The sequence below is a fragment of the Motacilla alba genome, chromosome 3 (genome assembly GCF_015832195.1).
Source record: "Motacilla alba alba isolate MOTALB_02 chromosome 3, Motacilla_alba_V1.0_pri, whole genome shotgun sequence".
NCBI lineage: Eukaryota > Metazoa > Chordata > Aves > Passeriformes > Motacillidae > Motacilla > Motacilla alba.
This window is the reverse complement of record NC_052018.1, coordinates 16,180,298-16,194,848: the sequence shown is the minus strand read 5'-3', so window position 1 is coordinate 16,194,848 and position 14,551 is coordinate 16,180,298. Positions and strand designations below refer to the sequence as shown.

General features: G+C 36.1%; 1 protein-coding gene across 1 annotated transcript in view; it reads right to left on the bottom strand.

The window, feature by feature from the left end:
* Positions 1 to 14,551, bottom strand: part of MBOAT2 (membrane bound O-acyltransferase domain containing 2) — a 93,883-nt gene that overhangs the window by 12,621 nt on the left and 66,711 nt on the right. Inside the window, exons 6-10 of the mRNA XM_038133738.1 lie at positions 11,876 to 11,930; positions 10,905 to 11,088; positions 5,004 to 5,196; positions 2,571 to 2,674; positions 2,162 to 2,226 (exon numbers count right to left, since the gene is read on the bottom strand). Of these exons, the coding sequence (XP_037989666.1) occupies positions 2,162 to 2,226; positions 2,571 to 2,674; positions 5,004 to 5,196; positions 10,905 to 11,088; positions 11,876 to 11,930 (601 nt within the window). The remainder of the gene's footprint in view (positions 1 to 2,161; positions 2,227 to 2,570; positions 2,675 to 5,003; positions 5,197 to 10,904; positions 11,089 to 11,875; positions 11,931 to 14,551) is intronic.

Below are 14,551 nucleotides of genomic sequence, written 5' to 3'. Positions count from 1 at the left end.
AACATCTAATAAGAAAAGTGGAAGACACAAACCAGTACCATTCCTGTAGCACTACTCAAAAAGTGTAGCTGAGTATGAATATGAATCAACAGTATGAAACACTGAGTATCAGCTAAGCATGAATCAATTGTAGATTGCTGCTGCTGCAAAAAAAAACAAAAACAGATAACACCCTTTCTAATATATCACAGTATTACCCAAAGAAAATAATTGTAACAAATCCACTCAAATTAATCAACTCTGCCTCTAAAAAGCCAGGGAAAAATCTTGAAGGTCTTAGCAGAAGTACTACATCTACTCTAAGAAGACAGGAGATTGGGAAAGATGTCAGAATTGAGCAACAAGAACCACAGAGCTTTTGCAAACATGAGCAAAGACAAATGGGATGAGATGGTTTCTTTGGAAAAAAGAAAGAATGGGCTGAGAGAAACATAACAGCTTTCCCAGCCAGGAAACATTATCATGATATACACTGTTGATATATGCTACTATGTAAATATCTATTTTAACTTACATGCTTGTAACAACAATGCCTTTATATTGCTATATACTATGATCAATATTAAATATTTCCTAAATCTCTTTGTGATCTGTAGCTCCATTAACTGTGTTTTTTACAGGTTTGTTTTTACTCACAATCAGGCTTTAACTGATCGTTCTGTTTCTACAATTATCAGAAAAGAACAGAACAAATGCTAATGTCTGGTATTTCATGTGAGATAAATGGCTTCTATAAATGGTAAAAAAGTGAGTTAATTAAAAGTGGATGTTTAAAGTAATCCATGAGTTTGTCCTCTATGCAAATTGTGGGAGTATTGCAACTAACCAAATGATTAGTAACAAAGTATACATTCTCTATCACTATGTATGGACCAATTTTACATGCAACAAAACTTTCACAGAACATCCACCTTTCCACATCCTTTGACAGAATCAATTTAGACCATCCCCAAGGATTCTTTTGTTATTGTTTAAAAAATACTTATTAAAAAAGATGCTTTAATTTTTCTTCACTTCTTCTTTTATTATCACCCTGAGCAACTGACTTGCATTTTTTTCTTTCAATTTTAACAGAAATATTATGCTTCTTCACTAATAATTTTTATTAGAATCATTCAATTTAGGAGATTTGAAAGTTTGTTGAAATATAACCTTTTCCTATTATGTTTTAATACTGTAAACTTCTGTTCTCTAACTAAATCAAAACAGCTAAATTACATATTTGGTTTCTGAAATGCTACATTTCAAACCTGCAAACATGCAATTTTTTGTTGTCCTAGCAGTGATTTTTTGTTGACTGTCCTAGATTCCATTGACTATTGAGCCAACCAGAATAATCACATAAAATTCAATTTCTTTTTTAAACTGGGTGAGCAAAATATTTAGGGATGAAATTATGGAAGAAAGAGAACATACGATGAAGAAATTTGATGGAAGAGACATCCAGTTGCCAGCTACCTAGAATAAGGGGTAAAGTCCTCTAAGTGATCCCAAGACAGGGGTCTCAGTTAAACCTGCACCTGTGGATAGGAGATCAACTCAACAGTCTGACTGGAAAAAGGGAAACAACACCCATGAGCTATGCAAGAACACTTCTACCTTCTCCTTACCACAAAGAAGCAGAATGATGTAGTTCACAGGACACTGTACCTGTTCCCCAGGCAAGGAAAAATAGTGCAGCTGAAAGAGAGTCATTTGGAATTTTTGCTGACAGCACATTGTAGGGTTTGATGTCTGTCACACTCATGATGGAAGGGGCACAAAGTTCTCTCACAGAACATACGGAAGTTCCTGTATCACTCTGTGGCTAAAAATAATGCAGAGCCTTCACAGGCTGAGATGTACACTTTGCCTGCTGCTCTCAGCAACGAGCATTGGCTGAATGCTAAGAGAGGGAAAAAAGACACCTCCACAGATTAGCAGTTATAGGTTCCCTATGGCCTGTGAAGAAAAACAGATTCAATCGTAACCTGATGGTTTACACTACAAGAAAAGTCCTAAAATCAGAGGCTTTACTTCAAGTATTACAAGAAGAATCTCCTGCACAGTTGCTAAACAAGCGGTGTTTTGTGGGAGTTAGCTTCAAATGTTATACCAACTTCAAAGAAATATTTATCTCAGAACCTTCAGTGGAGAAAAATTTCCTTTAATAAATAAATACCTTTTGAGCCAAAGAGCTGTTTGGATATTCCAGTTATCAAGAAACATCTTGAAACTTGTGGAAAACTGTAAAGTAAAACAAACTAATTATTTCCATAATTGCAGAGTGTCACAATGTGTTTCAAAATTCTTGTGTATAAAATATAAATCCTCCCACCCAAATTTGTGATGAGTTGAATAAGTTATTTACTCAACTACTTATAACCATAGAATATTTTGGAAGTCAATTGACAAGTAGAACATGTTCAAAACAGGCTATATTCCACCCTTTTTTAAAAGTGTGAACACATCATTTTTGACTTAGAACATATTCACTACCTAAAGGAACAAATGTGTAGGAAAAGTTATTGAAATTAAGAGTAGCTAGCTACAGAGGCATGTGGGTTTTTTTGAAAGAACCAGAAACAAACCTCTATTTGCTGGATTCTCAGATTTGATATTAGATCCCAACGTGTAACTCCATTTTTATCGTAGCCTCTAAAACCAAACCCCGCTGCATTATTAATTGCATCTGCTGCAATGAAATGAGAACAAATTGATTACAAACTGTCTGTATTACAAATTGTGCACCACACAACATGTGGCTTGTTCGAAACATTTACTGCATTTTAAAGACTAGGTTTATTTTTTTCTTTTAAATACTGAGCATCACTTGAACAAACAGAAAACAATCCAAGCAACACTAGCTTCTAATTCAAAAATTTGCACAAAAGCATAAGAATGAGAGGTAGCACTAGCTATTACACAGTACAGATGTTCCCTGTCTCTCATACCACCTCCTTAGACTTGCTTGAGCAGTCAGACAGAAAAACAAACTCAGTGAGATGCATCAAGACTACAAAACAGTAGCTGGTTGTAATGATTTGAAACAGCAGCTCAATGTTCACATGCATGTCTTTGGTCTTCATTATGCAGCAACAGTGATGCTTAAAGCATAAAGATTAAATTGTGTGATTCCCTCCATGCAGGTGCACATTCACAGCACCCCACGGAGAGCAGCACAAACTTAACAGACAAAACCAGTAATTTTCTAAGGAATGCAGAGCTTGTCAAACTTCCACTAATGGCAAAAGGCCACTGTTACAACACCTTTGAATGTGAAGTGTTTACAGTGCATGTCAAAGGTCAGATGTTCCAAGCAAACAATATTTTTCCCTAGGAGAAAAAGCTTCTACTGTCATCTGAACTATGCAGGAAAATACAAGGGATCTCTACTGTCTGTCACTTTCAGTCATCACCTTCACCTGAGCTTTGTTAGCTCAGACACAAACATTTCCTCAACTGTATTTTCCAAATTAGGATGGCCACACACAAGGAAATTACATTGAATTTATTATATTTTTACTTCCTTGTGAAATTTTTATTTAAAGCATCCTTGAAAGTAACAAAATTTGCTGCCTTACATCTGACGTTGCTATGCCAACTTCAAATACTGGGCAATAGTTTTAAGCTCAATTAGAAACAGCTGGAGACACAAACTCCATAATCTTTTGCAAGCTAGAATGCAAAGATTGTAACTAAAATACTCATTTTATTGACTAGCATTAAAGTATTCATTTTAAGTAATTAATTTCATTAACACATTTTTTAAAGTGTAAAGAATAGTTATGTACAACTCAAAGGTGCAACATCTAGTAAAACTTTTAAACCCCTTCACATTCTTCTCCTACCATTATAAGTTTAGATGAGACAAAGCAGAAGGAAGAAGGCTAACAAACTAGAAGTACAGAGTTGGCATAGTTTATTTCCTTTGGTATTTACCAGAGGAATGCTAGCTCTACACTGCTAGCAAGGGCACAAAGAGGAATCCAACTGAAGTATTAAAGGCAAAAAAAAGCCCAACTGAAATGATTCACTTTTCAGATGACTACTACTATTTATAGATGATGATACGGGTGTATAAGAGCATAATATTCATAAGTATTTATTTCCACAACAATCCCCAGAACTACTATATCCAGACAAGCTGAAAGTATTTAATTCATTGACTAGGAATGAAACCAGCAGCTGTAAATGAGTCATGCTGCTCTGCTACCCTAACGCTTTCTTTATTGCATTGTTCCCACAGATTTTCTCTCAAAAGAACTATCAGACAAATATGTAAAACTGGAGAGGAGGAGGAAGCTGATGAAATCTGTTGTGTGAGCCACTTTCAAGATGTCAGCTTAGTTAAATAAAGCATCTTCCTGTTGTACACATTGTTTTTTTACAAGTAACATGAAGACAAATGCAAAATATTCTATAAATGGTATAATCTATTGAAGTGTCTTAAATAAGTTACTAAGCATATTATCCCTACAGTCATTCAAACTTTTAGTAAACAAAGGCTAAAACTGAAGTGTCACCCATCAAATTCTGAAAATGCCACATATACTATTAGAAACAGTATCATGTACCTGAATTCCAAAGTATTAATTTTCCTTTGTGATTGAATAACATCAAGCAAATTACATATAACTAACCACAGAAAGAGGTTAAAATTAACTTTGAAAATATGCCAAAAAAGGTATCAAAATATATTTTTAAAAATCATAAACAAAAAGAGGGATTGTACATCAGACTAGATTTACTACTATTTTTTCTTTTTTTTAAAGTTACTGTTCATTGGAACACTAACACTTTCCAAAAAGAGAGTGATCACTTCTCAAAAAGAGAGACACTATTCAATGTACTTAATACCTTGAAAGACTTAAATGCAATCAGGTTTTCCTAAGGCCTCAAGAGGGCACTGCCACTTTTTAATACACACTTAAGTGTGCACATCTCAGATGACTCTCAGTACTCTTTGATACTCATCAATGCTCTTTCTGTTGTTATTATTATATTTTTAAACATATACTTACCTAAAGTCCATGCAAAATAATACTTGGGTCTGGCAGCCATGAGAGACACATACAGGTAGAAAAACCTCACAGGCCATGATGCTGTAGCTCTGAAGTTATCATCAATGTTGTATTCCACAGGCAAAGTTTTTGTAATAGTCACGTGGAAGAGTAAGGATAGTCCACAGATCAAGAGTTTCTGTGCCACGGCTATCTGAAAATTTAAGGGAGATTCTGTAAGCTTCATTTTTTTGTTTATCTTTTGGAAACAAAGGCAAGTTATAATCTTCCTTCCCTATACAGACATATACATATGTTAATTTTTCACTAATATATATACTAGCAACTTTAAAACAGTTTATTAAAAAAATCTCTGTTTTATAGAGACTCAAGGAATATTGTTACATTGATCAAGTTGTGAGCATCAGTTCCCATGGCCAACACAATAAATCCAGTCTGACTACAGTGAGTCTCTAAAAGCCCTTTTAATAACCAGAGGACCTTTTGCAAGTCAGGGGTTTTTTCTTATTTTCTTGTCAAATTACTGAAGCAATTAAATTGTTAAGACATCATAACACAAAACAAATAATCTAGGACAAAGTAAGATTATTACTGCAGAGATTCCAGAACAATGGCAAAACTTCAGTTTCTTTTCAGGACTCTTTGACATAATGCAGGTGTTCAATTTCTGCCCAACTCAATACATCAATCATCTGTTACATTACCAAAGCATCCAAATTCTAAACCAACTAAAATACTGAAATTATTTATGAATTTCAGCCCAAATTTGAGTCAATCAGTTCTAGATAGACATGTTTTCCCAATCAGAGTGAGCAAGCTACAACGGTACAAATATGCTCACAGATATGTACAAGTGTGTTGTTCAGACGGGACCTACTCAAATTTTCTCAAAACTCAGCTTTGCTGTAACCACCACAGTAAACAGTGTGTATCTTCAGTAGAACTTTTCTAAGGTTCTATTATAAAACATACAGAGCAATGCATGCCTGACACTGACTGCTCTAAGTCACTAGTCTGGTCCACATCTCAAGGGAGGACATTGTGTTTTGAGAAAGACCCCAGTAACATACTAAAGCAAGCACCAACAAGAGAAGCTTGAGAGCTAATTCATTGAAATGTAATTTTCAAGCTTTTATTTAATGTAATCTCAATATTTAAACATTACTGTTTTAATTTACATTATACAGATACTAAACTTGACAAGAAAACAATCACCTACTTTTGCTTGAAGCATCAAAACAAAAATATAACCAGAATCTGTGCTGCTTCCAGTACACCCACCCAAACTTTTAAAGACAACATCCTGCTTCACTGAGAGTTCAGCTCAACATCTAGTTCCAAAATAAAGGGCAATTTTTTTCCATTATACAGAATGGGGCAGTAAATGTCCAACTGAAAGCACACACTTTGGAAAGACACACAGTAAAGATTCACCCAGCTGCACAGATATAAGAAGTGGTACATCCTGATTAAAGAATGAGACTTGGAAAAGCTGTAAAACGGTGAGGGTATTTTTGGATATTGCACATATTTCATTTGGCTCATCTCAGAAGATATTTCAGAGAGGATCAGGAATCCCAGTAATTTAAAAAAAAAAAATCAGCCAGATAATTCAGCAGGTAACTACCTATTAATGGTTAAAGCTGGTGCTTAATTATTTGTTTCTACTTGCTTTCTAATGAACTTCATTTTAATACTTTATTCTATTACAAGAGTTCAAGGTGAAGACCATTAATTTTCTAAAAGCATTCCTTTGTTATTCCAGAACTATTGATAATCTCTCTCTTTGCAACAGCAGAAGGAAAGTTCAGTTGGCTTAACATCTTCAGGATCTTCAATAGAAATGTATGTTCATAAAATCAGTTACTACTAAGACTGATGAATCTTTAATTCTGGTATGCAGTATCTGACAAATGCAAAAGTCAGATATTTGTAAGTATCAGAAGGCATCACCCCAAGTTCTCTACATCACTGCAAAATCATTTGCAAGGATTTAGCTTTAAAGTCTCAGCCCTAATTACAAGTCATGTTCAATTCTGCAGGAGAAACAATAAGCTGGTAACAGTAACATGCAAGTTAAAACATAAGTATGAATACATAAAATAGGTTCTTTCCATCTGAAGACGACCACTAAGCCTCAAAAAATGTTTTCGCTACTTATAATGTTATCTCTGTTCAAACACCTGCTTTGTGCCACTGCCTCTATTTCCCAATTTTTCTATTAGTAAACAGATGTCATTCACCTGCTTATTCAACACCAAATATGCTTTGTATTTCTCTGAAGGTTGCTAACTAAATTGTGGAGGTGAAAACACCTCTTTTACAAAAGGGCATCAGAGTTTCAACAAAATTTATTATAAGAAAAAATAATGAACTCATACAGCCATGAATTAAACTTTTTTTTTTCCAATTGCACTACTTCACTCAATAATTATAAATCCCAGCATGCTGATACCACTTACAAGGACCAGAATCAGGGATAACAGTGTCCTTAGAAAACTATGGTGGAAATAAATCTCCCACCTCTACAAAGCTGGGGAGCTGCTGTTTCCAGACTGGTTTAAGCAGAGTTTCTGAGGCCAAGCCAAAGACAGGCTGCAATGCAAAGCAGAGTCCTGCCCTCCCTCCACTCCTTCCTTGCAGGTTTGGCTTGTGCTCCTTAGGCTGAGTCACACTAGAGAAACAAATCAGATGAAAACCTAGAGTTCTGGCATTTTGTGGGAAGGGGTTTGTTCGTTGGAAATTTTTTTGGTGGGAAGCTGTGGTGGTATGCCTGGTAGGTTTTGGTGGGTTTTTGTTGGTTTTTTCACAACAAGTTAGTTTCAAATCAAATTATCTGACTCAAACTACAACACTGTGCAATGACACCAACAAAATCATGGTTCAATTTTTCAATTACCTATTGACATGCATTTGGTAAAACATTCATTCACTTCCTATTACTTAATTAACCTTTCTCTGCCAAGGCATAAATGGGAAATCAGGGAATTGCACAGTCACATAGGAGGGTTGGTCAATTTTTACAAGGATGAAGTAATTTGAAGTTTCATTTAGTTTACTCCTTTAGGTTTTCAACAAATAGCAAAAATAACTGTTTTCAACAGCAAAATACCTGTTCTGTTAAGGAATTAAAAGACAGCAAGATGCAGGATAACTTTGACCTCAGAAGAAGCATGAAATACAAATTCTTTTACAACAAAAAGGTAAAAAGACCTGTCTCATCCAGTTTTGATGAACAACTGGGCATACCTGTATAAAAATATGAAATATGATCAACACTGGGAAGGGAAGGAGGTACTCAAGCTAGAAGACAGTGCCGGGACAAAACGAGATGTGCATAAATTAGATGGGAATATAATTAGGTTGAAAGCTAGATACCTAATTGGAGAAAGAGGTTCAGAAGCAGCTTTCTAATTGAAGAAATAAAGGTAAAACACTCACAGAGCTCAGAAAGTTTAGAAATAAATTACTGCATAAACATGTATATACAAAAGTAGATTTTAAAAAGTAGAGAGGAATCTTCAAAAATTTTATCTGAATGAACTTGTTCTTAATTTGATAGAGAATCAGTACTTAATACATAATATTGAATGGTACTAAAGCACATTATTCTGGAGAGGGTGGTACCTCAGACAAAAACTATAGATATTTAAGCAAGAACATTATAACCTGTAGAAGATTCTGCATAATAAGCAAGAAAGCAGATATCTGCTGACAGGAATCTTGTACTTTAAGGGTAGCCATAATAAAAAGAAACTTACAAAGACAGATATTAATTTCTGAGAGTTGACACCACTTTGAGCACCAACAACTGATAGCTTGCAAAAAGGCACAATAGGAGGGATATAAGAAGTAAGTTTTAATATGGTGACTTGATTCATTTAACATGCAATGAACACAGCAAAAGTACTAATCCAAGTTAACATCATGCAGTCAACACAGTATAGAGGAGGAGGCTGGCATGAACTACTTCAGTTATGTAATTGTATTCAACAAGAAATGAAACTTACTGTAACTCAGCTCAAGAATTCTTTTTTATTTATGACATTAACATTTGCTGATCCCCACATTTCAAATTTTTTTGAGTTACCTAAAAATTTATTCTTCTTGAAATAATAACAAATTTAAAGTATTTATATAAAGTTAATGGTATTTAAATATTCTTCTAGAACAAAAACCCAAATATTTTAATTGATACAGCAAATGCAGTAAAATTGTGTCATTCATCTTTCTCCAAAAGCACACAATACTCACTGGTGTTATAAAATGCAGCCAGATTTCTCTAACACCAGCTGGGAGATGAAATATCAGGAGCATAAACAGCTTTTCTTTGTTTTTATGTCAAAAGCTAATGCAGCATAAATTGCAAAAGTTTCAAGCATCTTCAGAGCAATTAATAATAAGGAAAACCACTTACCTGAAAGAAGAATCCATCATAGGTTTCTATTTATTTCTATTGACCTTGTCCACATAACTAGCAAGATTATGTGGTAAAAAGCCAGAAAGCCCTATCAGGCAATCAGTGGATGTGTGTCCAGGAGTACTTATATACAGGCAGGTTTGGTTTACCTCCATTCATTTGCAATAATTTTACTACATAACACTTTTCTGCAGAAATAGGATTTTGGTACACAAGACTTTACTGCACCAAAATAATGTTTAGAAACAAAAGTGCATATAACTTTGTTGATACAACACATCAAAGCAGAGCATGGGCCATGTGATGCCAATCTACAAAAGGAATTCTCTGTGTTTTTCCTAATGTGTTCCACAGCTCCTTGTGTGAGCTCACGTGCTCTGTCAATTTGTGAAGCACCTTCATGCGTTATCATCCTCCAGCCATGAGTTTAGATTCCAGTCGTGCAAGTTACTACAATCACACAAGATGGGTAGAATGGAACATGCCAAGAGTCCTCACCCATCTTTCCAAGGATTGGAGTGGCTGGAGATGCCCCAAGTGATTGGGAAGCACTCCCTGCTGGCCCAGCTGTGGGGCTGTAACCTCTAGATGGTAGGACAAGACAAGCAGCTACATGTGGGAACGCCTTCATCTGCTCCAGCAACAGATGGTCTCACAAGATAAGCAGAACATGGGCAACTGGTGCTGGAATTAACAAAAGCCATCCATGGGAAGTATTCCAACTGACCCCCTGATAATTCTGCCTCTTACGTGAGGTAAGAGTTATCTTAGGCACATGCAAATTTAAATACCTGATACACTACTATTTAGGACAATATGAAAAGAGTGAAAAATAATATTCAATACTCTAATTCTGGGCATTAACCTAATTGGACTAAATTTTAAAAGTAACACGTTTTGTGAGCTTTTGATTTGAATTCAGGTCATACAGTCTCTCCTGTAAGGCATAATCAACTGGATTATCTTCTCTATGTATTTGGTCTCTCCTCCAATAACAAACCAAAGAAAAAAAAAGCTTATGTGTCTTGAAGTATTGTTCATAGTGTTATGGGAAGTACATCTTACTACACCTTCAGATCAAAATCCTTCTTTAATACCTCTCTATATTACTGCAAGCATGAAAAATGAAATTATTTCTATGACTTTTTTAATTTACTACATATGACTGGGTTTTTATGCACAGTATATGCTTTGAAGTGAACATGTATGAACAGTTTTCATTTAAAGATGGCTTTTTACCATATAAACTTGTTAGGAAGCTCCAAATTAATCTGCTTTTATCCACAAGATCCAGACTGGAAACTATAGAGAAAACCTGCCTTTAAAAAATAAGCATATAACTTCTTGAACAAGGAACTATTCCATTGATGAATGAACTCCAGATTCAGCTCAGCAGTTATGCCTGTAAATGAAGAGTGCAAACCAAGCTTTCCATGCAATGATTCCATAAGCATCAGCACTGCAAGAGTCATACATCTTACATTTGGGGAGGGATCCGTTTGTTCATACTTTGTATCTTCCTTCCCATTTGCTTCAGACTGTTGCAGTTGGTATGATCTGCCTTCAATGAAAGTAATATAGTCTTTGTAAGAGCATAACGGGCCTGCCAGGATACCCATGAAATTACAGTTGTAACTTAAATACTCCAGTAGACTTGGCATGCGTCTGTAATTCAAAGACAAGCAACTTGTGAGATGGATTGTGTAGTTCTTCAGGATTTCCACAGTAGGAAAAGTCACACTCCATGCTACCACTCACCCTAACTGCAGTAAACACCACATGAACAAGAGCAGTTTCTCTGTATTTTGTAATCACAGCTTGAAACATTCTACATATAGCATTTCTTTCCAATCCACACTGGGCATTTTGAGACAGACCTGCTGAACTCTACTGAGTCTCTCCTTGCCCAGCAGAGGTGTTTGCCTGAAGCTGAGCCCGAGAAAGGAAAAGGAAGGCTGTTTTCTTCAGTGTTTGTTTACTGTATTAAGTTCTCTAGTTTCCCCTCAACAATTGAATCAATAAACAAAGGTTTGGCTTAACCAGTAATAATTTCCATTAAAGCAAATGTCTCAACACTCTCTTGCCAAAGCAACATGCTACTTCCAAGTGTCCTGAATAAAGAACTGAGAAAAGACAAGTTAAATACTGAAAAACAGAATTTAACAATGTTTCCTCACCAGCTACTTCATATGTGTACTGTTTACTAGTTTTCCATCTGATATGGCATTCATTTGCATAGAACTTAGAATGTTTTTTCTAAGTAACTATAAAATCTACTCCTAGTGATATTTTTCAGAAGAACAGATGTACAAATTAAACTAAAAATATATAAAAACATGGACCTGTTTTACATGAGCTTGTAAACTCTGTCTTGACCCTGAGCTGTAGAAACTGCACAGAGCATTAAGAAAATACACAAAACATCCCCAAAGCAGAATGTCTGAAAGCCTACCTTACAGCCAAACACCTCTGTGATGGAGTCAAGTCTTCGTTTTTCCGAAACATTCCTAGGGAAGAGGACAAGAAAAAGAAAAAAAATAAAGAAAAGCTAAATCCCCCTCCCCATTTTACTCAGCAGAACAAGCCTCATGCTGCAATGTAATTTCTTAATGCCTCAAGCAATTTCAGAGCTATTATGTCACATAACATTTTTGCTGGAGTTGGATCAAAGAATTCTTACTGACAAAATTACAAACTCTCATATCTTCAGTTATACCCAGCGATGCCTAAGCATGAAATCATGTGGATTTCAGGAAAGCATTAAGACAACTTGAAAAAGTATTAACAAAAACAATTCTCCTACATTAGTTGAGACTTCCAAATCTGCAGGTTTTAAAACCCTTTATTTCCAATTCTGGAAACAGGACAAGCCCCAGAACATAGCCATTGTCATAGCCATAGTCACTGCAGTTTCAATGCATAAAATGGACACAGTCCAAGAGAGATTTCAGCAATTGAAAACTTACAGCTCACCTCAAGAACAGCTTTGCACTGCAAGTAAAGGTTGTGACCAAGCTCCAGTGAAGCAGGCATGGCACTAAAGGGTGCCACAGGCTTTCTCCTGAGCACTTACAAGAAGCTCTAACCCCTGCTAGCAAAAGGGGGCAGTCCAAGTCTAAGTTCAGCAACAAGACTGAGATTACTTCTTGCCATATGTAGCTATTTCTGAAATGCTGGCAACCTATCCCTGGAAAATAGTCTTCAAAATCTGTACTTTCATGAAAGAGAAAGTAAAAAATAAGACTTTCAACATTTTCATTTATTATGAAATACACTAATTCAGGGGAACAAAAAAAGTAAGAGAGCTCCCTTCTTCAGACAGCTCTGGCTAATACCAGCCCACACTGCCTGCCAGAATAACCACTTCAGCTCCTCCTGCAGCCTTCCCTAGTGGCTCAGACATTCCCACATGTAGCCATTTCTTGCTGTTCATATTTGCATTTTTTCTTTGCCACTGCAAGTACTAAAACCTTTATCCACATAGCTTCCTAAAGGAAATCAAATTTATGGGATCACACTTCAATTTTCTTCCTCCACAGCAGAACTTAAACCCAGCAGCCAATTTCTAATCAAGTCTGACAAAAGAGTAGAGCAATATAAATATGAAATCCTTATGTGCTTTATGAAAAAAGGTGTTTCTATAGAAGATACTCCTCCTTTTATAGAAAGGTTGCCTTCAACCCCACTCCTTGATGCCAGTAAATCCACAGAGGGGAGCCCTTATTCTTGATCCAAGGTAAGTTTCAACTGGAGCCAATTTTTTTTTTAGACACCAAAATCAGTCAACCTTATGACAAAAAAGATTGAAGAGCTGAGGGAAAGTAAAACCTAATTTAATTCTACGACTCATGGAAACACTTGTTATCTACAAAGAAGAAAATTCTGTTGTCTTAGTGTGTGACTCCAGTGTGGCCACGATCTAAACTTTAAGTCAAAACCACACAAACAAACTTTAAGTTCAAAACCACACTTTAAGTCTTCAACAAAGCTGAGAATATAGAGGGAGTTACCAACTTGCCACATCCTCTCTTTCAATATGACCTGGGAAAATGCCTTCCTTGGTCCTGATCCTTCACAGTCAAAAGTTATCTCCATTCAGACTCATTCAAGGCAAGAAACTGTAGAACAAATTATCACCTCCTAACTTTGAGCAGCACCTTTGGTGCCTCAGGTTTTAGCTTTTCTATTTTTCAGATTCTGTGCTGCTTTAGTGTGTGGATCTGGGCTTTATGCTAGGGGACAGTAAGCTCTCTTCAGCGTAGGTAGACAAAACAATTCCTTCTCTGACTGGGGACCCAAGGACAGCCGATCCAGATCTCAGGCCCGAGAGCACAAACAACTGAAGAGAGAAAAACTGAAGAGGGAAAAACAAGAAGGATGGGACTTCATGGGCTAAAGCTGTAATTGGACAATTAGCTCCAATATGCTAATGGACCAGAACTTATAAAAGTGTGAGACCCCGTGTCCTGTTGTCCATTTTTGTGACCATTTTGGGTTCACCTGTGGTGTAACCCTGGCTGGGCTCTTGTGCTGCCCAAAGTAGATATATTGAGGCCACCTAATAAATACCTACTTTATTCTTTAGCTCTGTCTAGTCTCTGTTCTAGGTCAGCCTTCACAAGGCATCACCTTCTCTTCCTCATTATATTTTCACATCTTCTCCTTGGTTCAGTAGCAATGACTTTTATGCTGATAAAGGTACTGAATAAAAAATGTGGAAGAAGCATTTTGAAAGATTCTGTAACCTTTAAGGCCATAATATTACAGTTCTCAGGTAGTGAATCTCAAATTTCTGTTCATATTAAATTCAAACACACAGACACCTATGGATGGATGTAGATCCCACCACATAGTGAAGTGTCTCATACAGAGTCTTCAGTCTCTCACAGCCCACACAATGTACACTGACTGGAGCAGGAGCCTCCTTTGCCATTATATTCCATATAAGTACTTTACCCTGAAGTCAGAAAGGGGAAGCGATCACCCAGTGTGTCCAAATGAACTAGCATAAAGCCAGATTAGTCATTAAATAAAGGCAATTAGTCAAATGAAATAGTTCATATTACAAATGTGTGACAAAAAAGGAGGAAAGAACCTCAAACCTGAAATAGAAGAATCTAACCAATGG